This window comes from Heterodontus francisci, chromosome 4 (genome assembly GCF_036365525.1).
Source record: "Heterodontus francisci isolate sHetFra1 chromosome 4, sHetFra1.hap1, whole genome shotgun sequence".
NCBI classification, from domain to species: Eukaryota; Metazoa; Chordata; class Chondrichthyes; order Heterodontiformes; family Heterodontidae; genus Heterodontus; species Heterodontus francisci.
The window spans coordinates 176,179,548-176,206,477 of record NC_090374.1 but is presented as its reverse complement, the minus strand read 5'-3'; the positions used below and the strand labels follow the sequence as shown (position 1 = coordinate 176,206,477).

Below are 26,930 nucleotides of genomic sequence, written 5' to 3'. Positions count from 1 at the left end.
TACACTCTTCATGCACAAGACTTCATCCCAGCAGCATAAATTTGTAAAGCTTACTCTATGGGCTAAGTTACCAGAGAGGCTACTGCTACTGAGGCTACTGTTTACTATAAACAGATTTAAAAGATGCATCTTTGGAGAAAAAACTGATGAATATCTTAACTCGTACAAAGTCCTGTTCACCATCACTCCTGTGCTTGCTAAAATCTACATTAGCTCCTGGTTAAGCAACACCTGACTTTAAAATTCTTATCCTTGGTTTCAAATCCCTCCATGGACTAATACCAAACCACCTCCCCACCCCCAAATATCTCCTCTAGCCCGACAACCCTCCAAGATCTCAATGTTCTTCCAATTCTGGCCTCTCACACATCCCTGATTTTCATCATTCCACCATTGGCAGCAGTGCCTTCAGCTACCTAGGCCCAGCTCTGGAATTCTGTCCCTAAACCTCTTTGCCTCTCTATTATAATAAAAGCAAAATACTGCGGATGCTGGAAATCTGAAATGAAAACAAGAAATGCTGGAAATACTCAGCAGGTCTGGCAGCATCTGTGAAGAGAGAAGCAGAGTTAACGTTTCAGGTCAGTGCCGCTCTACCGGTTTCCCCTCTTTGTGACGCTCCTTAAAATTTACCTTTTTGACCAAGCTTTTGGTCACCTGTCCTAATATCTCCTTATGCAGCGTGATGCCGAATTTTGTCTGATGGTGTTCCTGTGAAGCACCTGAGATATTTTACTACAGTAACGGTGCTCTAGAAATGCAGTTTTTGTTGTTTATTGGTGCGAAGATTGGACTGAGCAATCAAAGAGGATGGACTTAAGCCAATCGCCTTTATGTTCCTCTTCTACTTTTTTTTTTAAAGCTTGTTCTCAGCACATGAACACTGACATACTGAATGTTTTCCAGTAATTTTTTTTTTGAACAACTAAGCTGGTTACAAGGCTACTTCAGAGAACATTAAGAGTCAACCACATAATTCAGACTGAAGTCACAGACTAGACAGGACAGGCTCTCATCCCTGAAGCATATTAGTGAAATAGTTGGGTTATGATAAACCTGCAGCTTTCACGGTTATTTTTCATGGTGTTAGCCCACATTTATGGAATTCAATTTCACATTAGGGCGGCACAGTGGCGCAGTGGTTAGCCTCACAGCTCCAGGGACCCAGGTTCAATTCTGGGTACTGCCTGTGACTGCGTGGGTTTTCGCCGGGTGCTCCGGTTTCCTCCCACAGGCAAAGACTTGCAGGTTGATAGGTAAATTGGCCATTGTAAATTGCCCCTGGTGTAGGTAGGTGGTAGGGAATATAGGATTACTGTAGGGTTAGTATAAATGGGTGGTTGTTGGTCGGCACAGACTCGGTGGGCCGAAGGGCCTGTTTCAGTGCTGTATCTCTAAATAATAAAAAAACAACATTGTGCCCTTTGAACTAATATCCTCTGGCTTACCGTCATGTCATATAAGAACAACATGACCATATTCAGATCCTAGACCCAAAGCTAAAAAATAAAATGATCTGAGCAGTAGTACCCAACAGTCTTAATCTCCAAACTTTTCCACTTGCCAAAATAAAAAAAAGTTGGCTATCAGTATTAATAGAATTCATCCCACGATGTAATTCATAACTTAATTCAGCAAACACAAAAAACAAATTTTTTGGAAACATAAGTAAACCATTTGTTTTCACGGAAGCACTGCAAATCATACAAAAAATGTTAAACGAAAAATGCTGACAAGGTTTTCATGTATTTCATGTTTAATGATATTGCAAAGATGTGTGGCTTTCAAAAATAGATTTCATTATTATAGCTGAACCAGACAATACAGCTTACAAATGTTTTGAGAAGTAATTTCAAGGATTTGTAGTTAAAAATTAGTTTGAGAATGGGCATTACAAAGATACTGATAAAATTTTTATCTATTATAAAATCCAGTGAGAACAATTTCTCTGTTCCAACTAAACAGGAATAATACAGGATTATATCAAAATTTGCTTTTGATAATTAGCGCTTTAAATCTGTGCGTTTTCTGACATGATCAAACTCTTATCACCTTCACCCCACCCAATCCCAAACAGTGTCCAGCTAATTTGATATCATCTTTCTGATCATATAGTTTAGGATACCACCATGGCAGAAATAGGCGAGTTCTACATCAGTATCAAATCTCATGGTAGCTTGGAAGGACTTGCTGGTGTCAAGCTAGGATATAAAAAAAAAATTCTGTTCAAATATTTGTACATGTATTCACGCAAAACATTTAGTGGGAGGAAAAAAAAGTTCAAGCACAGCCCAAACATGGACATTTTCCCCATTTACTTGGTGTCTGAAGTTCAATCATATTTTCCAAAACAAGTTAGAGTAAATACAAATGCAAAGGAGGTGAGTTTACTTACTCTTTAAATGGTCAACACAGTCAATCCCAAGCAATGCACGAATACAAACTATAAACTGTGCCACTAAAAAGTGGATAAAATAGAATTATAGCTTTTCAAAAACATGAATGAAGAAACTTTTTTTTAAAACGCATGTTGCTGTGATCTGGAATACTCTGCCTGAAAGGGTGGTGGAAGCAGATTCAATAACATTCAAAAGGGAATTGGCTAAGTACTTAGAAGGGGAGAAAAATTACAGGCTATAGGAAAAGAGCAGGGGACTAGGATTGATTGGATAGCTCTACCAAAGAGGTAGAGCACAGGTATGATGGGCCAAATGGCCTCCTGTGCTGGATCATTCTATAACTTGCAGAAATGCTGATTCAGGACCAATGAATTTAGGAGGCCACGGTCGTATCATTCCAATTTTTTATTTTTAAGGTTAAAATATTACGTCCTGTTTTGGGTGGCCTGCTGTAGGAAGGATACTGGGAGTGTAAAAAGAGCATCTGGCAGCAGCACCAGCAGGTGAGGTGCCTACAGCGTGGGCGAGTCAGAAAAAACAGTGTAGTCCTAAAATTAATGGATTTCATAGGAACAAGAGTAGGCCATTCAACTTCTCGAGCCTGTTTGAACGTGAAGCGAGTATAACTCCATCCACCTGCCTTGGCTCCCTATTTCCCCATCAACTCTGGCTTATGCAAAACTGCTCAAGTCCATGGACATATTTCAAAATACTGTGCTCAAAATCCAGGGGCCACATACATGTCAAGTGCATGCCAGTCTGGTCCAAAAGGAATCAGGTTGTTTTTCTAAACATTATGTACAGGGTTTTGGTGGTGTGCTCTCACAATAATAGAAAACAAGAATTTACCTTGATTTCCACATTCATCCTGGGCTTCAGCACGTCAGGAATGGAGATGGTATAGCGCTCGCGACCTGTAAGTCCTAAACTATCAGCAGTCTGTCCTGGCAGATACTCAAGGGGAATTATCCCCATCCCTACGAGGTTGCTGCGGTGAATGCGTTCATAGCTCTCAGCAAGGACAGCTTTGATTCCCTGGTAAGAGGATCGTGACTGGGTTACACAATTCCTTCAATTTACAGCATGTAGTTCAAAAACATAACTCTTTAAAAGCAATTAAAACATGACATCAGGGCACTGTCAGCTGAGTTTCCATATGTAGTGACGCACAGAATCTAGTGAAGACAAATCACTCAAGTCCATTCAGGGACAAATGGGATAGAGTTTTCGCTTTGGGCACCATTGGCAAACGGGCCACAAACTGCGCTTGAAATTGTGCTAGTTTTCCAAAGTGAAGTTATGGTTCAAGTGTCCGTTCAACCGTAATTTGCATATCAGCAAACGTAAAATCTTCCATGAACCAATGCAATTGGGCAGAACTGTATGCATTTAAGAATGGTAACCTAGTGCAATTTTATTAATGCAAATGAAAATGGGTTTATCAATAAAACATAAGCATTTTAATAAGTGTTCAGTCCACCATCGAGTAACCTGATTTTCAATCAAATTTTTAAAAACTATAGTGAACCATTTATTAGTTACACAGGCATACAGTGGTCAAATTTCTTAAGTATTTAGTATTTAAAAACTTTTAAAAAGATGCCTAGTAATGCCTTTGTGCATTAATTTGAAGAGCCTCCTTGAACAGTCACAAATCAGCAGAAACTCACCATCCTTATTAATTCGATCTGGGGGCAAGGCCCAGTTTCCAGTGCTGCTTTTAAACTAGTGCTAAAGATTGCAGTAACCCTATCTATGCTGACCACTTCTATTCTGAGACCTTTGCAAAATGGCTAACCATACACAGATATTGATAAGGTCTGATATGGTCAAAACTCACATGTAACTTCCACATGTGTAAAATCCACATGTAACTTAGGGGCATCATTTGATTCTTTCATGCAAAACGTTATCCCTGTGATCTTTCTGGCCAAAACATGCAAGAAACAGTGCAATCAGCTGCTCACAAATTTGTATTTTGTCTAGAGCTACTAAAGGGAAATTGCTGGGAGAATGGAACTCAGCTGAAGACAAGACTGTTACTCAGTGTTCATCATCGAGGATTAAGATTTGCAGCTGCCTCAATGCTCAAAGTTCAAACAGTGCAGGTTATTCTCCTGTTTTAAAATACTCATCCTGGTTTTCAAATCCCTCCATTGTTTCACCCCTCCCCATCTCTGTAACCTCCTACAGCCCAACAGCCTTCCCAGATATCTGCACTCCTCCAATTCTGACCTCCTGTGCATTCCCAATTTTAAGCGCTCCATCAGCAGCCGTGATTTTGGCTGCCTAGGCTCTACGCTCTAAAATCCCCTCCCTAAATTTCTCCACCTCTCTAACCCCTCTCCCCCATTCAGATACTTCTTAAAATCTACCTCTCATACCAAGCATTTGGCCATTTGCCCCATTATCTCAGTAGCTTAGGCAGCATCTGTAGAGAGAGATTAACAGAGTTAACATTTCAGGTCAATGACCTTTCATCAGAACTGGGCCATCAACTCAAAATTTAATACAAATGCAAAATACTGTGGATGCTGGAAATCCGAAATAAAAACAGTTCTGTTTTAACTGTAGTAACAGTTTTCTATTAGAGCCAAAATGTAACTATTTCTTTCGCCACAGAAGCTGCCTTACCTGATGAGTGTTTTACAGCATTTTCTGTTTTTAACTCCAGAAGCCACTGTGGATTGATCCTGCCAGTATAATTATCCAAATAGATTCTGAAGTTTGACAGAAGTTGATATAGAATGCACTGACTGAACAGACAGTGGAAATAGATTCAGTAGTAACTTTTGAAAGGGAATTGGATAAATACTTGAAAAGGAAGCATTTGCTGGGCTATGGGGAAAGAGTGGGGGGGGGGTGGGGGGAAATGAATTGAACAGCTCTTTCAAAGAGCCGACATAGGCATGATGGGCTGAATGGCCTCTTTCTGTGCTGTATCATTCTATGATTCAGTTATAGTACTGCGAGTTAATTATTCTTTACTAATGGCTACAATCAGGGATTGGACATATTCTTCCCTGTTCAAACAACTCACCTGCAAATATGGACCCTTGGCTGCCCAGTCTCTTGAACTGCCCGATCCGTATTCTTTACCAGCCAAAATAATCAGAGGATGAGCATGTCGTTGGTAACATTCTGCAGCATCGTACACATCGAGCTGCCACCAATGAAGAAACATGTGCAATTTAGATTTTTTTTTAAAGCTGAGACTTCGTACTGTAACAAATTATATTCAATTCAGTATATACCCAGTTAGAGTTCAACTTAAATATCTTTAGTTACTGAATAAAACCAATTAGCTTTTCAGAAGTTAGGAGGGTATGTTAGCAGCATGCTGAAAAGAGAGGTTACTTTCTTTTTAAATACATGCCAAATCAGTCTCATTGTTATGGGGAGGCGTATGATTAAATGTATTCTTCAGGTGACCTTTATACCACTCAAATGCAAAAGCTATACAGTGCACTGTAGGCTCAAGGACAGAAGGGTTCAAAGGGATCACTGATGGACCATTTAATGAAAACATCAGCTATCTCTAATTACTAATGCCAAGGCAATAGTCTATTTACTTTCATGTTTAATAAAACAGAATGCCTCTGCTCAATATTTCACAAGACCTGAATGAAAACAAAAACTTATTAGAGGGCTACAAGGTGATCCCATATCTTAGCATGCGCCAGCTCACTGGGGCTCAATACATGGCAACTCTGTGGCTTGGCGATAAGAAACATTTGATCTCTCACTTACTGTTTCTGCAGTGGGGAAGTGAATAGTCTGCGGTCCTTGCTTGTTGAGGAATTTATTGAACAACCGAATGTTTGCAAATGTCCCTCTTGCCATGACTGCATCATTACCTCGACGGGATCCATAGGAGTTGAACTGTCGAGGAGTTAAACTAAAAGGAAATGTAAAAAAAAAAATGAAGGTTCAATGCCAAGCATGTTTTTCAAAATTAGTCACAACTGTATAATACCAGAAATTCAGCACAGTTCTACTGTTATCAGTATTGGGTTCCTAACATTTCCTTTCATCTTTTCCCCATCCTCAGTTTCTCTCTTCATTCAACTACAAACTGTTTAAACCAAATCATGCTGCATTTAAAACATTTCAAATAATTTCCAAAACCACCTTAGTAATACTGTGGAAATACTGCTTTTAAGCCACCAATTAACCAGATGTTTTACAACATCAGGCCAGTTCTGAGATTTCTCTGAACCTACAGGTACCAAGTCCAGTGCTGGTTAATGCCATCTAATTGAGGCACCAGTATACTGTTCCTACTACAAGATACCAACTCAAACATTTAATCCTGACGTGATAACCATAAGTGATGGTGAATAAGTTGCAAGCCTTGGCCTTTACTTCAAGTATTTTGCAACACTATCTTAAGTGGATATTATTGTTTTGTAGCCAATAAGGACTACTTTTCTCCTCCAGATTTTACTATTCTATTAGACATTCTCCCCTTTCTCACCAAGCTCTCCCCACCTTGCCTGCTGGGGGCAAAGCTCACCAACCTCCCTCCTGTCCTGCTCAATGCTGCCCACCACAGCCCGCCTGAACTCTGCCGCTGGATCAGCAATCATTCCTTCTCCACATTTCCCTCCAGAATGTCTATTCTCACTCACAAACACAAACGTTTTCTAAGAATCACAGATTGATATACCACAGAAAGTGCTGTTTGACCCATTGTGCTTGTGTCGCCCCTTTGAAGAACTATCCAATTAGTCCCACTCCCCTGCTCTTTCCCCACAGGCCAGCAATTCTATCCCCTTCAAGTATTAATACAAATCCCTTCTGAGTTACGAATGAATCTGCTTCCACCATCCTTTCAGGCAGCGCATTCTAGATCATAACAACATGCTGTTGCTTAAAAATAAATTGTCCTCATGTCACCTCTGGTTCTGTTGACAATTACCTTAATTCTGTGTCCTCTGGTTACTGACCCATCTGCCACTGGGAACAGTTTGATTTATTTACTCTATCAAAACCCTTCAAGATTTTGAACACCTCCATCAATATACCTTCTCAAATTAATCACCTCTGCTCTAAGGAGAAAATCCCAGTTTCTACAGTCTCTCCATTTGTGGATAATTGTGTTGATATGCTGGCTTTGGTTTAAACTTGGCTGAAGTGTCGTGTGTCCTTGTTGTTTCCGAAGACTCCCTGGCCTGGCAGTACTTTCCACCTGTTTTTCCTAATCCCTATAGTGGTGGCATAGCCCATAATCTCCAATCACACCTTGGCCTTCCCATTACTCTCCCAGCACTCTGTCCTCTTTCAAACATCTCACCAAGTTCCACCTCACATTTAAAATCTTTGTTGTTCACAGACCCAGCCCAGTTTTTTCCAAAGACATCCTTGCTCAGCCTCTGCACTGAATGACAATCCTTGGTAGCTTTAATCTCCACCTGGCTCCCCTTGCATCATCTTCTGAGTTTACTGCTCTTCTGTCTGCCCTAAACCTCATCCTCCATATAAATTCTCATATCAAACTCACCACCTCACCTGTCCTCTGTACTCCAGTGTCAAAGGAAAACAGAATCATAGAAATTGACAGCACAGAAGGCCATTCGACCCATCGTGTCCACACCAGCTAACAAGGAGCCATCCAGCCTAATCCCACTTTCCAGCTCTTGGTCTGTAGCCATGTAGGTTACAGCACTTCAAGTGTACATCCTAGTACTTTTAAATATTATGAGAGTTTCTGCCTCTACCACTCTTTCAGGCAATGAGTTCCAGATCCCCACCACCGTCTGAGTGAAAACATTTCCTCTCAAATCCCCTCTAAACCTCCTACCCTAAATCTATGCCCCCTGGTTATGGACCTCTCAACCAAGGGGAATAAGGCCTTCCTATCCACTCTATCTAGACCCCCTCATAATTTTATACTTCAATTAGGTCTCCCCTCAGCCTCCTCTGTTCCAAAGAAAACAAGCCTAGCCTATCCAATCTCTTCTCATAACTAAAAATCTCCAGTCCAGGCAGTATCCTCGTAAATCGTCTCTGTACCCTCTCAAATACAATCACATCTTTCCGACAGTGTGGTAACCAAAACTGCACACAGCACTCAGCTGTGGCCTAACTGATGTTTTATGCAATTCCAGCATAACCTCCTAGCTCTTATATTCTATGCCTCGGCTAGTAAAGCAAAGTATCCCGTAAGCCTTCTTAACCACCTTATCCACCAGTCCAGCCACATTCAGGGATCTGTGGACATGCACTCCAAGGTCCCTTTATTCCTCTACATTTCCCAGTATCCTACCACTTATCGTGTATTGCCTGTTCTGATGAAAGGTCACAGACTTGAAACGTTAATCCTGCTTCTCTCTCCACAGATGCTGCCTGACTTACTGAGTATTTTTTCCAGCATTTTCTGTTTTTATTTCAGATTTCCAGTATCTTCAGAATTTTGCTTTTATTATATTGTGTATTTCCTTGTCTGGTTAGCCTTCCCCAAATGCAATATTTCACAGTTCAATCACGGACATGGTCACCTTCACCTCCATCCTTGTATTTCCCACCACCCACATCTCACTGCCCCCTTCCAATCCCACTTCCTTCTGCATTCATCTCTGGAAAAAAAACTCATCCAAATTTCTTACAACTGCACTTTGAAACTCCCAACTGGCTAGCTTTTGGCCTGCCATTCAACACACCACCTCTGCAGTTGACTATTTGCTCAAGCACCACCTTTGATTCCCTTACTCCAGCAAAACTGTCACCATCTCCCACCTGTTAGTCCCCTTGTACAACCTCCATCTTCAGTCTCGCAAGCAGCACACAACTGGTTTGGTCATCGATTGCCATGTATCTCCACTTAACTCTCCCCTGCCAAAGCAGCCCACTACTCAGGATCATTTTCTCTACTATATCTACCTCTTTAAATCCTTTTCCCCCTTGCTCTCTCCATCCTCATCTCTAATTACAAGAAGCTCATAGACTTCTTCCTCGCCAAGGTCATGATCAACCATTCAGCTGCCTCTGCTGCTCTCCCCTTTCCTATATAACCATAACTCCCTCAAAGACCCTCTTACTCACCCTGAACTCCGGTCTTTCTCCAATTTCTTTCCCATAATGTCCTCTTCAGGCCCATTGTGCCACTGAAACCCACTTCCTACTCCCTTCACCCCATTCCCACTAAACTGCTGACCAGCCAACTTCCTTTGCTGGCCTCACAAATGGTTCACTCTACGCAGGGACTGTTCCCTTCTCTTTCAAAACCATCGCCAATATCCCCAAAAATTCACCCCGTCCCACCCAAGAAAAAAAACCCAGCAGCATCTTTGCCCTTGCAAACCACTGCTTCTTTTCCATCTCCCTGAATGTTTTACTGCCTCCAAGATATGTGCTCATTTCTCTCTCAACTCTCTCTTTGAAACCTCGCAATCAGGTTTGTGCACATCTCACAATCCCAAAACTGCCCTAATTACAAACAATATTCTTTGTGACAACTATGATGCATTTTATCTATTCATCTTCTCTGCACTTTGACCAAACCATCCTCTCCTGTACAAATTGGCTCCGCCCTTACCTCTCCAAGGCCAGAGGCATTTCCCATCCCGCACAATCTCAGGAGTCCACCATGCATCTATCCCTGGTCCCTTCCGCTTCCTCATCTGCAGACTGCACCTTGGCAACATTATCGATAGACGAGGGGTCGTCCTCTACATTTACACTGATGACATCCAGCTCTACCTCTGCACCACCTCTCATGAACCCTCCACTGCCTCTGTACTGTCAGACGACCTGTCTGACTTCCAGTCTTGGATGAGCTGCAGTTTCCTCCAGTTAAATACTGGAAAGAAAGCCATCATCTTTGGGTCCTGCCATCCATACCACCTTCTTGCTATTTTCAAGCTTGCTTCTTGCAATGTTCTCCTGCCAATGTCCCATTTTCCATGTGCTTCTGCTCATCCAAAACTCTGTTACCTGTATCCTATCCCACACCATGTACTGCTGCATCATCTGTCTTCAATGACCCACTTTGGCTACCAATCCCACAATATCGCAAATTTAAAATTCTCATGTTAAAACTCCTCCATAATCTTCCCCCACTCCCACATCCAACGATCTCTAACTTCCTTCTGCACTACACGTCCACACAAATTTGACTCCAGCCTTTTGTAAAACACTCCTCCACCCTTCTCCCCAACGATGACAACCAAGCTTTCAGGTGCTTAGGCCCCCGCTTTCTGAAATTCCCTTCCAATTCGCCCTGCATCTCCCTTCACCTGTCAGACCCTCTTTAAAATCCAACTCTTTAACCAAACTTTTGCTCACCTCTCCTAATATGACTCTCTATCCATCTTTTCCCCTTACACATTCAAATCTATCCATACAAAAGTGCAACATAAGAAACAGGAGCAGGAGAAGGCTTTATAGCACCGTGAGATTGCTCTATCATCCAAAAAGATTATGGTTAATCATCTACTTCAACTCCACTTTCCTGTCCTATCCCTATATCCTTGATTCACATAGTATCCAAAAATCTCAAACATGAATATACTCATCCACTGAGCATCCACAGCCTTCAAGGGTAGAGAATTCCAAAGATTCACAACCCTCTGAGTGAAGAAATTTCTCCTCATCTCAGTCCTAAATGGCTGACCCCTTATACTGAGACTGTAACCCCTAATTCTAGATTCTCCAGCCAGGGAAAAGAGTCTTGCAGCATCTACCCTACCAAGTCTTATAAGAATTTAATACATTTCAATGCAATCATCTCTCACTCTTCTAAACTCCAGGGAATATAAGCCCAATCTAATCAATCTCTGCCCATCGGACAATCCTCTCATCCCAGGAAGGAATGAATCTTCATTGCACCCCATCTGAGGCAAGTATATCTTTCCATAGGTAAGGAGACCAAAACTGTACTTTAAAGAAGCTTTATCGCTTGTGAAATAAAGTTTAAAAATGCAACAGTTACATGCACAGATCACAAGCTAGATATCAGATTTCCATTATAAACAATTTGCAGTGAATTTGCAGCAGGAGACAATGTGAATACGGATATTAAAAGAACTTTTAAGGCTCAAGCTCACCCTCGATCAGTTAAATACCGTGCGGCTGGGCTGTTTCTCGCAATATTGCCTGCTGGAGAGATATGATCAGTTGTCACCGAATCACCCAGGTTCAAAAGGACATGGGCATCGATAATGGATTTAGGAGTCTGAAGATCTACAGTCTAGACAAAAAAGACATCAGTTTTAAAAGAAAAAGTCTACCCTGTAGTATATGATGCATTAATCTCCCTCCAGATTGACTAGTGCTGGTTACAAACAGATAATCCATTCATTTTGTTATGAAAGTGCTTCCATTTTTTTAATATTTTATTTTTTGAGGACTTGTGTTTCAACTGAAAAGATTCCATGGATGTGTTTTGTTTACCAAGTTCACCAAAAGAACACTCGAGATGTTGTTTGAAAAACTACCTGTGCTGAATGTCATGTGCTTTGGGCTCAGTAAACAACAGAACCTTTGACGACCTGGGAAAAAATGGTTACCGAGAAGTTACATGTCAAGGTTTAGGGAGGTCAGGTGGTCGACTCTCTGTTTGGGGTTTGGACATTGTTTTCAATTTAGCTGGGGTGTGAACTGTTTGGAGACAGCTGGTGTTTTCTTGCCAAAGGGGAATTAATAGGTAATAAGGAAATAGCAGATGAAATGAACAAATATTTTGCTATTGTCTTCACTATAGAGGATTAAAAAAAAAAATTCCAGTAATAGCTTCCACCAGGAGGTGGAAGGCAGAGAGGAACTTGGTGAAATTACAATCACCAGGGAAGTGGTACTGACCAAACTTCTGGAGCCGAGGGCTGACAAGTCCCTGGGAACTGATGGGCTTCATCCACAGGTCTTAAAAGAGGTGGCTAATGAGGTAGTAGATGCACTGGTGTTACCTTTTCAAAATTCGCTAGATTCTGGAAAGGTTCCATCAGACTGGAAAGTAGCAAATATATTCAAGAATATAGCACAGAAACAGGCCATTCAGCCCAAATGGTCCATACCAGTGTTTATGTTCCACACAGGGCGGCACAGTGGCGCAGTGGTTAGCACTGCAGCCTCACAGCTCCAGGGACCTGGGTTCGATTCCGGGTACTGCCTGTGTTGAGTTTGCAAGTTCTCCCTGTGTCTGCGTGGGTTTTCTCCGGGTGCTCCGGTTTCCTCCCACAAGCCAAAAGACTTGCAGGTTGATAGGTAAATTGGCCATTATAAATTGTCACTAGTATAGGTAGGTGGTAGGGAAATATAGGGACAGGTGGGGATGTTTGGTAGGAATATGGGATTAGTGTAGGATTAGTATAAATGGGTGGTTGATGTTCGGCACAGACTCGGTGGGCCGAAGGGCCTGTTTCAGTGCTGTATCTCTTAAAAAAAAGGCAGTGGGGTGGGGGGGGAGGCAGAGAACAGGTAACTATAGGCAGTTGGTTTGACGTCTGTCGTGGGCAAGGTGTTAAAATTGATCATTAAGGAGGCTATTATTGGGTACTTAGAAAAACTCAAGGTAATCGGGAACAGTCAGCACGGTTTTGTGAAAGGGAAATCATGTTTAACCAATTTATTGGAGTTCTTTGAAGGAGTAACATGCACTGTAGATAAAGGGGAGCCCGTTGACGTACTTGGATTTCCAGAAGGCATTTGACAAGGTGCCACATAAAAGGTTATTGCACAAAGTAGGAGTTCATGGTGTAGGGGGTAACATATTAGCATGGACAGAAGATTGGCTGGCTGGCAGAAAACAGAGTGTGCATAAATGGGTCCTTTTCTGATTAGCAGAATGTGACGAGTGGAGTCTCGCAGGGGTCTATGCTGGGACTTCAACTTTTTACCATTTATATCAATGACTTAGATGAGGGGAGCAATGGCATGCAGATGACACAAAGATAGGTAGGAAAGTATGTTGTGAAGAGGACATAAGGAGGTTGCAGATTGATATAGATAGGTTGAGTGAGTGGGCAAAAATCTGGCAGATGGAGTATAATGTGGGAAAATGTGAAGTTGTTCACTTTGGCTGGAAGAATAAAAAAGCAGAATATTACTTAAATGGAGAATGACTGCAGAATTCCGAGGTGCACAGGGATCTAGGTGTTCTAGTGCATAAGTCAAAAAAACATGAGTATGCAGGTACAGCAAGTAATAAAGATGGCAAATGGAATGCTATCCTTTATTATGAGAGTAATTGAAAATAAAAGTAAGGATGTGATGCTTCAGTTATACAGGGCATTGGTGAGACCACATCTTGAATACTGTGTGCAGTTTTGGTCTCCTTATTTAAAGAAGGATGCACATGCGTTGGAGTTGGTTCAGAGGAGGTTTACTAGATTGATACCTGAAATGTGCGGGTTGTCTTATGAGGAAAGGTTGGACAGACTGGGCTTGTTTTCACTGGAGTTTACAAGAGTGAGGGGAGACTTGATTGAAGTTTATAAGATCCTGAACGATCTTGACAAGGTGGATGTGGAAAGTATGTTTCCTCTTATGGGTGAGTCCAGAACTAGGAGGCACTGTTTTAAAAGTTGGGGTCACCCTTTTAGGACAGAGATGAGGAGAAATTTTTTCTGAGGGTTGTGCAACTTTGGAACTCTGCCTCAGAAGGTGGTGGAGGTGGGATCACTGAATATTTTTAAGGCAGACGTAGACAGATTCTTGTTAGGCAAGGGAATCAAATGTTATCGGGGGTAGATGGGAGTGTGGAATTCGAGACACAAACAGATCAGCCATGATCTTATTGAATGGTGGAGCAGGCTAGAGGGGCCGACTGGCCTACTTCGGCTCCTAATTCATATGTTCGTAGCAGGGGAATTTGCTACAATTTCCTGGCCAATATTTATCCCACACCCAACATCACTTAAAAAATTGTATCTGGTCATCATCACATTGCTATTTGTAGGACCTTGCTATGTGCAAACTGGCTGCCCCATTTCCTGCAATACAACAATGACTACACTTCCAAAGTACCTCATTGACTGTAAAGCGCTTTGGCAACTGAGATTGTGAAAGACAGTATAGAAATGCAAACACTTTCCTTTCATTAAAGTGCCCATCATTGCAATTCATGTGCTAAACACATGGAATTCCTCTCAATTTCTAGCACATTCTGAAGATTATTAATCTAAATATCACAGATAGATTAAATCAAGGAATACTAGAATCTTTTCACCTGTAACGACTAAGGCAGTGGCCCTAGACATTGAAGACGCTGCCACGAATACATACCAGGTTTTCAAAAAATGGTGGAGATTTGATATATGTTGACTTGGGATCCCAAGTGTAGAGTATGTCACTAGGAGCATTCAAAGAATTCCAGCATTCATTTCCTTTCTGTGAGAAAATGTAAATTAAAAAAGTAATACTGCACTTCTCACCTATAACCTCTAATCCACTAAAGGATCATTGTGATATTGTGAGACCAGCAGTTACCAAATTTTGATGGTGGTTCAATGTCATATTTAAATATTGGTCAAAACTATTTCATTACAACTGGGTATTAGTCAGTCAGGCTTTCCATAGACACAGTTCCAATAGTGTAAACCATCAAAACTTTGAACTTCCTGGTTAAAGTCCACCTAGTTTACCTCAATCTTCTCATAAACCTCCTTGAACATGGCAGGAATAACAAATTCCCTCTCAGTTGCTTGCAATTCTTCCCTGGTTGGCCAAATATCTCTCAGAAAGATTTCCTTGCCTTCCTCAGTAACACCTGAAAGGGAAAAGTAGTACAGCTCAACTATAAATACAAAACTATACTGCATTATTCAACATCCTGGGGCAGGAAGTTAATCATTACTTGGTTATACCCATATAGCACACTCCTATGATGAACATTTATAAAAAATATTTCAAGCTATTCATACAAATTTGATTTATACTTTTCATGAACATTTATAAATGTCTACATTATTAGTAATTTACCAGCTCTTCTCCATTAAAGTGCTGCTGTTGCTGTGTTAGCTGTGGCTCAGCTATAGCATTCGCAGCTCCAAGTCAAAAGGTTGTAGGCTCAAATCCCATCCAGAGACTTGAGCACAAAACCTAGGCTGACACAGTACTGAGGGAATACTGCACTGTTGGAGGTGCCATCTTCTAGATGAGATATTAAACTGAGGCCCTATCTGTCATCTCAAGTGGACATAAAAGATCCCACAGTGCTATTTTGAAGAGCAGAGGAGTTGCCCCCAGTGTCCTGACCAATATTTCTCCCTCAACCACCATCACTAAAGATCATCTGGTCATTATCACATTGCTGTTTGTGAGACCTTGCAGTGCACACAATGGGTGCCACACTTCCTCCATTACAACAGAGACTACACTTCAAGAAGTATTTCATTGGCTGTAAAGCGCTTTGGGACATGCTGAGATTGTGAAAGCCGCGATATAAACACAAGTCTTTCTTTTGGTCACTAAGTAATGGGCAGGGATACCACTCCATGTCTGAAGACTCAGTCAGTGTTGATTTGCCAAACACTGGAAATAACAAGCACCCTAACAGGTAACCTGGTCTCTGATTCTTCTCCACCTGCTTTATGAGAAGAGGAACGCAACCATGTAGGGGATTTCCTGAACACTAATTTGCACAGCATAACAAATGCCAAACTGCTTACAGCAGTTTTCTTGCAGTACATATGCAGGCCCTTTCTCAAAACTTCCAGGCTCAAAATCAATAGTAAGCACATAAAGATCTTAATACTTGAAGTTTTTATTATCTTTCGAAATCTGAGAGAGAAAAGAACCATAACAATAGAACTCCCAAAGTCTTCAAGCCATTGTGAACAGATCTTCTACTGCTGCACATAACAGGATTTTGCAGGTCTACCGAAATATTTAACCAATCCTCAGAATAAACTAAAAGTAAAATATAGTCTTGTTTTTATTTGCTGTGGAAATCCTTCTTTAGCAGTTCAAAGACGAGATACATGGAGAAGCAGCTTACCCAATGGTTCCACTTCAAAGTTGATCCTCATACTTCCAGCTATGGCGTATGCAATAACCAATGGTGGAGAAGCCAAGTAGTTAGCACGCGTGTTGGGATGTACACGACCTTCAAAGTTTCTGTTCCCAGACAATACTCCAACTGCGACAAGGTCACTCTGAACAAACAAGGATTACATAACTTAAAATGCCTGTACAAACAATGCTGGCAAGCATTATACTGCTTAATTCAACTTGTGCATTGGAATAAGTACATGGATCATGGCTGAGTCTTTTGCTAGATTTTCAGCTCCCTGAAAAACGACTGCAAGTTATTTTTCCTCTTCTGGAATAATGAACCTCAGAAGAAATTCAAACTATCTTTCTAATCACATTGTGCTTTAAGTTTATTTTCATACATTCATGGAATGCGGGTGTCGCTGGCAAGGCCAGTATTTATTGCCCATCCCTAACTGCCCTTGTGAAAGTAGCAGTGAGCTGACTACTTGAACTGCTGCAGTCCATGCTACGTAGGTACACCACAGTGCTGTTTGGCAAGGAGTTCCAGGTTTTTGACCGAGAAACAGTGAAGGAACAGTGATATATCTCCAAATCAGGATGGTGCGCGACTTGGAGGGCAACTTGGAGGTGGTGGTGTTCCTATACACCTGCTGCCCTTGTTCTTCGGGAAGGTAAGAGGTCGGGGATTTGGAAGGTGCTATCGAAGGAGCTTTGGCGCTGCAGTGCATCCTGCAGCTGGTAATTCATCACTGTCTCTTCCTTCAAAAGGCCGTAACACATGACTATTTTGAGGGCACAAATTGAGTGACAGTTAACAACGGTCATCTTGGCTCTATATTTTGAGAAACTCCACAATTAAACACACATCAAAAAAGGATAATTCAAACTCTACTGGAATATTAACAGCACTTTACCTGAGTAATGGCTTCCACTACAGACTCTGGGAGAGGACCACTGTTACCAATGCACGTCATGCACCCATAACCAACAACATCAAATCTAGTGTCCAAAAAAAATGAAAATTTAAAAAAAAAGCTAGAAATGTGAAAGTCCTACTCTGCCTGCAAGTTCCAGTATAGAAGTAAAACACGACAACCTGTGCTGAACTTGCATTTGTATAGCTCTTTTCATGATCTCAGGCTGACTATGGAGGTTACATGGTCTACTTTACACATTTCTGTGCATCCTCCAGACAGTTCAACTACCTCTTGAACTCAACCATTGCTGCCATGACTTCTCTGGATTTTTCATAATTGGAGGCAGATTAAAAATAGCATTCTGCCACACATTTAACTGAACAAACCTCATTGTGTTTGTTTAAAGTTGGCTTCGCTCCTAGATTGAAAGACAGTATAAAACAACCTTCCAACATGCCTTCAAAATAACCTGGCTATAGAAATCTTAACTGCAGTGTGTTTTCTTAAATATAAAACTACCAATGTACAACGAATGAATTTAAAGAGACAGCCGAAAACAGAGAAAATGCAAAATTTTTGTCACAAATAGTTCTTTCACATTATAACTGTATTTCACGGGGACCAAGAATTTTAAGCAAGTATTAAAGAAAGTTGGAAAATTACTACATTGTGTACAACACTGATGAGAAAATCAGTCTCTGTACAGAATCCCAGTACAGACCAAGAGTACCAACAAAACTACAAAAAAATTCTAGACTTACCCTAGCTTGGCGAGATAGGGCATGACTCCACTCTCCTTTAAATAGTAGGTAACTACACCACTCCCCGGAGATAAGCTGGTTTTGATGTAGGGTTTAACATTGAGACCAGCTTCTACTGCTTTCTTGGCCAACAGCCCTGCAAAATACAGAAGAAAAAGTAAATTAAATATGCTCACACAAAAACAAGAAATGCTGGAATCACTCAGCAGGTCTGGCAGCATCTGTGGAAAGAGAAGCAGAGTTAACGTTTCGGGTCAGTGACCCTTCTTCTCACTGACCCGAAACGTTAACTCTGCTTCTCTTTCCACAGATGCTGCCAGACCTGCTGAGTGATTCCAGCATTTCTTGTTTTTGTTTCAGATTTCCAGCATCCGCAGTATTTTGCTTTTAAATTAAATATGCTTCCTGAATGAAGTTCCATGATAGCAAAGTATAAAGCAATGAGAGGTTTCAGTGTTTCTTATACTAGCCATCTCATCACTGGAGAGACTTCTATTACCTAAGGTACTCAAAATAATAAATAGAGCAAAGAAGGAGAAACTATTTGCCTCTGGTAAGTGGGTCAGTAACCAGAAGTAATAGATTTAAATTAATTGGCAAAAGAAGCAATGGGGAAATTAGTTTTGTTTTAGTGTTGTTAACGGTGGAATCAGATTCCATGGGAACTTCTACAAGTCAACTGGACATGCACTTGAGGAGGAATAATTTGCAGGGTTATGGGGAAAAAGTTGGAGCGTGGGATTAAATTGGACAGCTCTTTCAAAGAGCCGGCACTGACATGATTGGCTGAATGGACTCCTCTGTGCTGTAAGATTCCAGAAAGCTAAGATTTAATGTTGCGTAAACTGCATGAGGTCACCTCACTGGTCACCAATAAATGAAAAGCCACGAAAATGGCACAGAATAACTTTGTCAAGCGAACTAGCCAGGGAAGCTGGTTAAGACAAATAATCGGCACAATAACCTACCAATTTCTAATAGGTTTATAAAGGATTGCTAGAAAACTTGTTTTTATTTTGTTACAGAAATGCCACTGCACATAGAATTAAGCACAGCAAATGCTTTAGAAAAATGCACAACTTGAATTCTGATCAAGCACAACTGTTTCATCATAAAATGCTTTCCATTAGATGACTTTAGGATTTGCACAGTAAAACAATATCCAAAAGATGCATCAGCTCCATAAACAAAACATGAATTATTCCTTCTACATAACAACAGTGACAATCCATACCCCTCTAACACTTGATATATGGGCAGCTTTGCAACACATTTCCTGCACAACAGTCTAAAACAAACTTAAGACAACTGTTGCTTGGAAAAACTTTAATGTATGCTAAGTATTCCTGAATCAACATGTGACTTTTTTTTGGAAACCAGAGCAATGGCTGGTCTAGAATGCTTTTTGGCTTTCTCAACTGCAAAGTCTTTTCAGTGGCAAGCATGCCAAATAATACTAGCAAGTTACCAAAATAGAGTACAAACATCTATATCATCTTGCAGTAGTGCAGGGAGAGGAAACAACTGTGATGTTTCAAAGAAGCTTTTGTGTGTGCATCCGAGTCACCATGTACCCTGTATATGCTAAAGCAGCTTATCTAAGTTAATACGGCTCAATGTGCTTCTGTATGATGACATCAATGCTGTTTGGCTCACAATGAATTAAAAATCAACCCAACAAATAGACACATATTACAATTCAACAAGTTCAGATCGTAACCACTGCCCTTTTTTTCAGGACAGCAGGTACTGGTAATGGTTCTGCTGTTGATATTTACAACTGCTCTAAACTCATCTTTTGTTTCTTTACTTGTCCCATTCATCACACTACTGTCCCTTTTGCAATTTAATCACTGCAACCTTCCACACTATCCACCTTCTAGCTTTCCTCTCCTCCCCCTTTATTCTTGCCTCTCTACTTGCTTAAAACCTGTTGCATCGGTAACATTTGTTAGTTCTGGTGAAAGTTAATCAAACAAACGTTAACTCTGTTCCCCTCGCCACAGATGCTGCCTGACCAGATAAATATTTGCAGCTTTTTCTGTTTTTACTTCAGATTTCCAGCATCCGCAGTCTTTTGCTTTTGACTTATATTACAGGAAACTGTAAAATAAGTCAGTGAGGAAAGAAGAATGGTAATGTGAACCCTGTGAGCTCCATGCATCCACACAAACGAGGGTGAGGCAAATGGCCTGGTCCACAGTCTCTAGTAGCCCGTTTCTGGGTGCCCATCTGATTTCCTCTACCTTTCTGAGAGAAACTACTTGTGTTCACCAAGATTGGTAATTTGACTTGTGAAGAATGGTAGGTGCAAACTTTCAGTCTACCACCATGTGGCACACTTAAGTACAGTATCCCAACAACTTAAAAACAGTATCACAAGAAACAAGCTGTATTTAAAAACACATAAAACAGAAGTGGTCAGGCACCAGGAAAATAAGTTATCTCCATTTGCAAGCCTGACCAGAATTTATTCAAGGTTGTATCGCTGAAATTACCTGAGTAGTATCACTTGGATGGACTGAAGGAGATACACACACCAAAGTCATTTCACACTAGTCTCTTCTGGCCTGGATCCAAGAATTTACAAGCACCTGTCAACCTTCAAAACATCTCTCAACAACAGGAACTGAGCACTAATCGATCTCAGACCCCTATTTACAGCAAGTTAGATTTTCTGCAGCCTTAAAGGAACAAGGAAGGCCAAGTTAAACACAGCCACTCCTTAGCGGGATAGATTGTGCATAGGTATAATGCACAATATAAGGTGTAATCCTCTGAAAATAAGGTATAATCTAAGTTACTTTGAACAATAAAACAGGAAATCTACCGGTACCCTACCAAAATTTTCACAATCAGAATTCAGCACAGAAACTCAAATTTCAAGCATATGTATGTAGGTAGCTGAGTGCTAGAGTGGGTAACATACCTGCTCCTAACATTACAGATGGATTGCTGGTGTTTGTACAGCTGGTGATGGCAGCAATTACCACTGAACCATGGCACAGCTCATAATCCTGCTCATTGTATTTAAATTTCACTTTGTCATCTTGACGAATGGGTGGAATCTGAAATCCTTTAAATCCTTGCTAAAAAATTGAGTGGCAAAGTGAGACAGAAAAATCTTCAAACAATGGAAATTTGGTTTCAATATATAATCTTTCATCTTCGATTATCTGACATTTCCCACAATCCCACTAGTTAAACTTTAAAAAAAAGCACAGAGGGAGCATTTGCAATATAAAGCCATTTTATGTCTCTCTTTGTATTAGTCTGACATTGATGTAAAACAACTCATCTGATAGAGACCTTTCATTGTGTAGATCCCCAACTTTGGTTCCTCCCATTCTACAAGGAGGTGTTCCATTGACATCAGTAACTAGCTCTCCTGGAAATCTGATAGATTGCCATCCGAACATATACCAGATGCTAATGTGCAACTATCACAAACAAAAAAATCTAACGCTGGCCCAGCATAAATATTAAAACAAGGAACAATGATGGAGTTTAATTAACAAATAGGCAAAAAAATTTACAGAAGTTAGCAATCCATTCCCTTAAGAATAGCCACCTAAATTCAACAATTATTCAGAATGTGCAAGCATCATACAGGGAAGGCTGACAAAAGCATCTTTCATTTCCTCCATCATGCAGTTATATTGATACAAGTCTACTTGTGCTTCGTCTTAAATAATTTTCTTTTAAAAAAGAAAATCTGCAGAACATACAAGTCCGCAAGTCAGTTACCCACGAGGGAGGCTGTTAAGCCCATCTTAATTCATACATCCATAGAGATTCTAACATGCCCCACCTCCCCTCTACCCCCCCCCCCCCCACATAATCGGAGAGCATGTGTATTCCTGACTATTAGTGAATTAGTTGAGATTGAAGCTGAAAGAGAATTGGGAGTTTTAGTCATTGTTTTTTCCCATCTTTAAGCCTGTTTATGCCTTTTTGCATTTCCAGTGGTAGACGACATATTTGCAGCTCACCTTTGCAGTCAAACAACTTTCAAAATCTTGCTTCATATTGGACACGGCCACTTTGTCCTGAGGTCGTTTGGGACCGCTGCAGCATGATTCCACAATGCTAAGATCTAGTTCCACAATCTACACAGAACAAAAGATTTCAATGCTCAGAAAAGCACAAGGACACAACAAAACCACATAAATCAACATGTGTCTGAACACAACAATCTTTCTAACTTCTTTTAAAAATATTTAATTGAAGGTGGAAGGAGAATTTAATGTATACCAAGATCTGAAAAGCTTTTCCACGTTTAGAATTATATGCACAATACATTACATAAGTCCACATAACATCTGCTTTTTTTTTTACTCTTTCAAGTGGTATGGAAGGCTAAATAAATGAACCTACTTAGTTCCCAATATATATGTTTGTTAGGCATATAGGTATTTAGTGATGTCAACCTGCTTCATCAGAGCAAAAGAATGTTTTCTGCAGAATCTTTATTTGCATGATAGTCAAAGCACATTTAGCCAGTCTTTAAAGAGAATTATTTTACAACCTGGTCAGCTTTTAAAACTTTGCTGCTTTGTGAATTTTGTGCAATGTTAAAGTCGTTATTGCTGGGAAAAGGAACATTTTCCTTTCCTGTGTCCAAACATCAAACCTCTTCCAGGTCAGATAAAACATGGCTGGCTGCAGAGTAAAACTCCTGCCACTCTGCACAACGGCTTGCCTCAGCCCCACTCAACCCAGAAGAGCATCCCCTAAGTGCGCACGTGTGACAGATTTACCAACTCCTCTGTAGTCAGAGTGAAATTGCCAAACTAGTATCAGATTTAGGAGAAAATTTGTGCTACAGTATTAGGAACTGCAGCAAGATTTCACAAACTTGTTTTATGCCAGGACAACCAGAAAACAGAGGCAGCTTTCATCCCATTGTTCTCGGCTGAGCTGGAATCCATGCTTCAAAAATAGGCGGCCAATGTGCAACCCATGTCACTAGGCTATCAACTGTTAAAAAATATACTTTAATGCAGTATCTTACCAACTATATTGAGCTACACAACTATCTTTTAGCAGCGTAGACACACAAAATATTGTATAGCATATTTGCATCATATGAATAAAGTTTGCTTGTGGATCATAGAGGTTAATCAAATCTCAATATTCATGTGACTGATTATCATTTTAAAGTAATCAGTTAAACTGTAGAAAAATCATCAAATGCGCACTCAATATGGAAGGACAATAGATGTTACTCATTCTAATTAGATAGTTTTTAAAAAATGCACTCTCCAGACTCGGAGGGCGGAGTTCCAGAGCGGTGAGTATATAAAAAAGCTTACCTCGGGGATTCTCGGAGCAGACTCGGAGGGCGGAGTTCCAGAGCGGTGAGTATATAAAAAAAGACTTACCTCGGGGATTCTCGGAGCAGACTCGGAGGGCGGAGTTCCAGAGCGGTGAGTATATTAAAAAAAGACTTACCTCGGGGATTCTCGGAGCAGACTCGGAGGGCGGAGTTCCAGAGCGGTGAGTATATAAAAAAGCTTACCTCGGGGATTCTCGGAGCAGACTCGGAGGGCGGAGTTCCAGAGCGGTGAGTCTACAGAGTAAGTTACCTCGGGCGGGAAAAAAAACTGAAAAAGTGACGTCACATGAAAGCTGTGACCTGATTGGCTGGTAGGGATTCGTACCGAATTTGAAAATAAAACTGATAAAAATTGATTAAAACACTAATTAACTAATTAATAAGTAGAGTAACTAAACCAGAGGGAGGAGATTATTGTATTTAGACAGCATTTAATATTTATTGTAGAAATCTAGCACTGGGGACCACATAGTGAAGTGTATCATAATTTTAGTAAGGATTTAATAAGTATTTATTTATTTTATATCAATTAACTAATTAGTGATAGAAATGTCAGTTAGAGGGGTGAAGTGCTTCACCTGTGAGATGTGGGAAGTCCGTGACGCTTCCAGCGTTCCGGGCGACTACATCTGCAGGAAGCGTACCCAGTTGCAGCTCCTCACAGACCACATGGATCGGTTGGAGCGGCAACTGGATGCACTTAGGAGCATGCAGGTGGCAGAAAGTGTCATAGACAGGAGTTTTAGAGAAATGGTTACACCCAAGGTGCAAGCAGATAGATGGGTGACCGCTAGAAGGGGCAGGCAGTCAGTGCAGGAATCCCCTGTGGCTATCCCCCTCTCTAACAAGTATACTGTTTTGGATGGCCTATCAGGGGAAAACAGCAGCAGCCAGAGCAATGGCACCACGGCTGGCACTGTTGTTCAGCAGGGAGGGACAAAGCGCAGAAGAGCAATAGTTATAGGGGACTCTATAGTCAAGGGCACAGATAGGCGCTTCTGTGGACGTGAAAGAGACTCCAGGTAAGTATGTTGCCTCCCTGGTGCCAGGGTCAAGGATGTCTCTGAACGGACAGAGGGCATTCTGAAGGTGGAGGGTGAACAGCCAGAGGTTGTGGTACACATCGGTACCAATGACATAGGCAGGAAGAATGATGAGGTCCTGCGGGGGGAGTTTAGGGAGTTAGGTAGTAAGTTAAAAAACAGGACCTCTAGGGTTGTAATCTCTGGATTACTCCCTGTGCCACGTGCCAGTGAGGCTAGAAATAGGAAGATAGTGCAGCTGAACACGTGGCTGAGCAGCTGGTGTAGAAGGGAGGGTTTCAAATATCTGGACCATTGGGCTCTCTACAGGGACAGACGGGACCTGTACAAGAAGGACGGGTTGCATCTAAACTGGAAGAGCACTAATATCCTGGCTGCAAGGTTTGCTAGCGTCACTCGGGAGAGTTTAAACTAGTGTGGCAGGGGGGTGGGAGCCAGAGCAGTAGGATAGCTAGTGAAGTAAATGAGGAGGACATAGTAAATAAGGCCAGTAAGACTAAGAGGAAGAGCAGGCAGGGAGATGTTGCGGAGAACAGCGGGACTGGTGGTCTGAAGTGCATTTGTTTCAATGCGAGAAGTATAACAGGTAAGGTAGATGAACTTAGAGCTTGGATTAGTACTTGGAAAAATGATGTTGTTGCTATTACAGAGACTTGGTTGAGGGAAGGGCAGGATTGGCAGCTAAATGTTCCAGGCTTTAGAAGCTTCAGGCGGGATAGAGGGGGATGTAAAAGGGGTGGGGGAGTTGCATTACTGGTTAAGGAGAATATCACAGCTGTACTGCGGGAGGACACCTCAGAGAGGTCATGCAGCGAGGCAATATGGGTGGAGCTCAGGAATAGGAAGGGTGCAGTCACGATGTTGGGGGTTTACTACAGGCCTCCCAACAGCCAGCAGGAGGTAGAGGAGCAGATATGTAGACAGATTTTGGAAAGATGTAAAGGTAACAGGGTTGTAGTGGTGGGTGATTTTAACTTCCCCAATATTGACTGGGACTCACTTAGTGCTAGGGCCTTGGATGGGGCAGAATTTGTGAGGAGCATCCAGGAGGGCTTCTTGAAACAGTATGAAGATAGTCCAACTAGGGATGGGGCCATTCTGGACCTGGTATTGGGGAATGAGCCCGGCCAGGTGGTCGAAGTTTCAGTGGGGGAGCATTTCGGGAGCAGTGACCATAATTCCATAAATTTTAAGGTACTTGTGGATAAGGATAAGAGTAGTCCTCGGGTGAAGGTGCTAAATTGGAGGAAGGCTAATTATAACAATATTAGGCAGGAACTGATGAAGTTAGATTGGGGGCGGCTGTTTGAGGGTAAATCAACATCTGACATGTGGGAGTCTTTTAAACGTCAACTGATTAGAATCCAGGACCAGCATGTTCCTGTGAGGAAGAAAGACAAGTTTGGCAAGTTTCGGGAAGCTTGGATAACACGGGATATTGTGAGCCTAGTCAAAAAGAAAAAGGAAGCATTTGTAAGGGCTAGAAGGCTAGGAACAGATGAAGCACTTGAGGAATATAAAGACAGTAGGAAGGAACTTAAGCAAGGAGTCAGGAGGGCTAAAAGGGGTCATGAAAAGTCATTGGCAAACAGGAATCAGGAAAATCCCAAGGCTTTTTATACATATATAAGGAGCAAGAGGGTAACCAGGGAAAGGGTTGGCCCATTCAAGGACAGAGATGGGAATCTATGCGTGGAGCCAGAGGAAATGGGTGAGGTGCTAAATGAGTACTTTGCATCAGTATTCACCAAGGAGAAGGACTTGGTGGATGATGAGCCTAGGGAAGGGAGTGCAGATAGTCTCAGTCATCTCATTATCAATAAGGAGGTGGTGTTGGGTGTCTTGCAAAGCATTAAGGTAGATAAAACCCAGGGCCTGATGGGATCTACCCCAGAATACTGAGGGAGGCAAGGGAAGAAATTGCTGGGGCCTTGACAGAAATCTTTGCATCCTCATTGGCTACCGGTGAGGTCCCAGAGGACTGGAGAATAGCCTATGTTGTTCCTTTGTTTAAGAAGGGTGGTAAGGATAATCCAGGAAATTATAGGCCGGTGAGCCTTACGTCAGTGGTAGGGAAATTATCAGAGAGGATTCTTTGGGACAGGATTTACTCCCATTTGGAAACAAACGAACTTATTAGCGAGAGACAGCATGGTTTTGTGAAGGGGAGGTTGTGTCTTACTAATTTGATTGAGTTTTTTGAGGAAGTGACGAAGATGATTGATGAGGGAAGGGCGGTGGATGTTGTCTATATGGACTTTAGTAAAGCCTTTGACAAGGTCCCGCATGGCAGACTGGTGCAAAAGGTGAAGTCACACGGGATCAGAGGTGAGCTGGCAAGATGGATACAGAACTGGCCCAGTCACAGAAGACAGAGGGTAACAGTGGATGGGTGTTTTTCTGAATGGAGGGATGTGACTAGTGGTGTTCCGCAAGGATCAGTGCTGGGACCTTTGCTGTTTGTAGTATATATAAATGATTTGGAGGAAAATGTAGCTGGTCTGATTAGTAAGTTTGTGGATGACACAAAGGTTGGT

The 26,930-nt window shown here is 41.5% G+C and overlaps 1 protein-coding gene across 4 annotated transcripts in view; it reads right to left on the bottom strand.

The window, feature by feature from the left end:
- Window positions 1–1,746: 1,746 nt before the first annotated feature.
- The window catches only part of aco1 (aconitase 1, soluble), a 91,282-nt gene continuing 66,098 nt past the window's right edge, over window positions 1,747–26,930 (bottom strand). For all 4 annotated transcript variants that reach the window (XM_068030621.1, XM_068030622.1, XM_068030619.1 and 1 more), the window contains 12 exons: window positions 22,005–22,121; window positions 20,942–21,101; window positions 18,013–18,148; window positions 17,249–17,333; window positions 16,336–16,492; window positions 14,981–15,105; window positions 14,622–14,726; window positions 11,447–11,589; window positions 6,150–6,297; window positions 5,440–5,562; window positions 3,249–3,434; window positions 1,747–2,201 (listed from right to left, as the gene is read on the bottom strand). In XM_068030621.1, coding sequence (XP_067886722.1) covers window positions 2,085–2,201; window positions 3,249–3,434; window positions 5,440–5,562; window positions 6,150–6,297; window positions 11,447–11,589; window positions 14,622–14,726; window positions 14,981–15,105; window positions 16,336–16,492; window positions 17,249–17,333; window positions 18,013–18,148; window positions 20,942–21,101; window positions 22,005–22,121 — 1,602 coding nt within the window. In that variant the 3' untranslated portion in view covers window positions 1,747–2,084. The remainder of the gene's footprint in view (window positions 2,202–3,248; window positions 3,435–5,439; window positions 5,563–6,149; window positions 6,298–11,446; window positions 11,590–14,621; window positions 14,727–14,980; window positions 15,106–16,335; window positions 16,493–17,248; window positions 17,334–18,012; window positions 18,149–20,941; window positions 21,102–22,004; window positions 22,122–26,930) is intronic.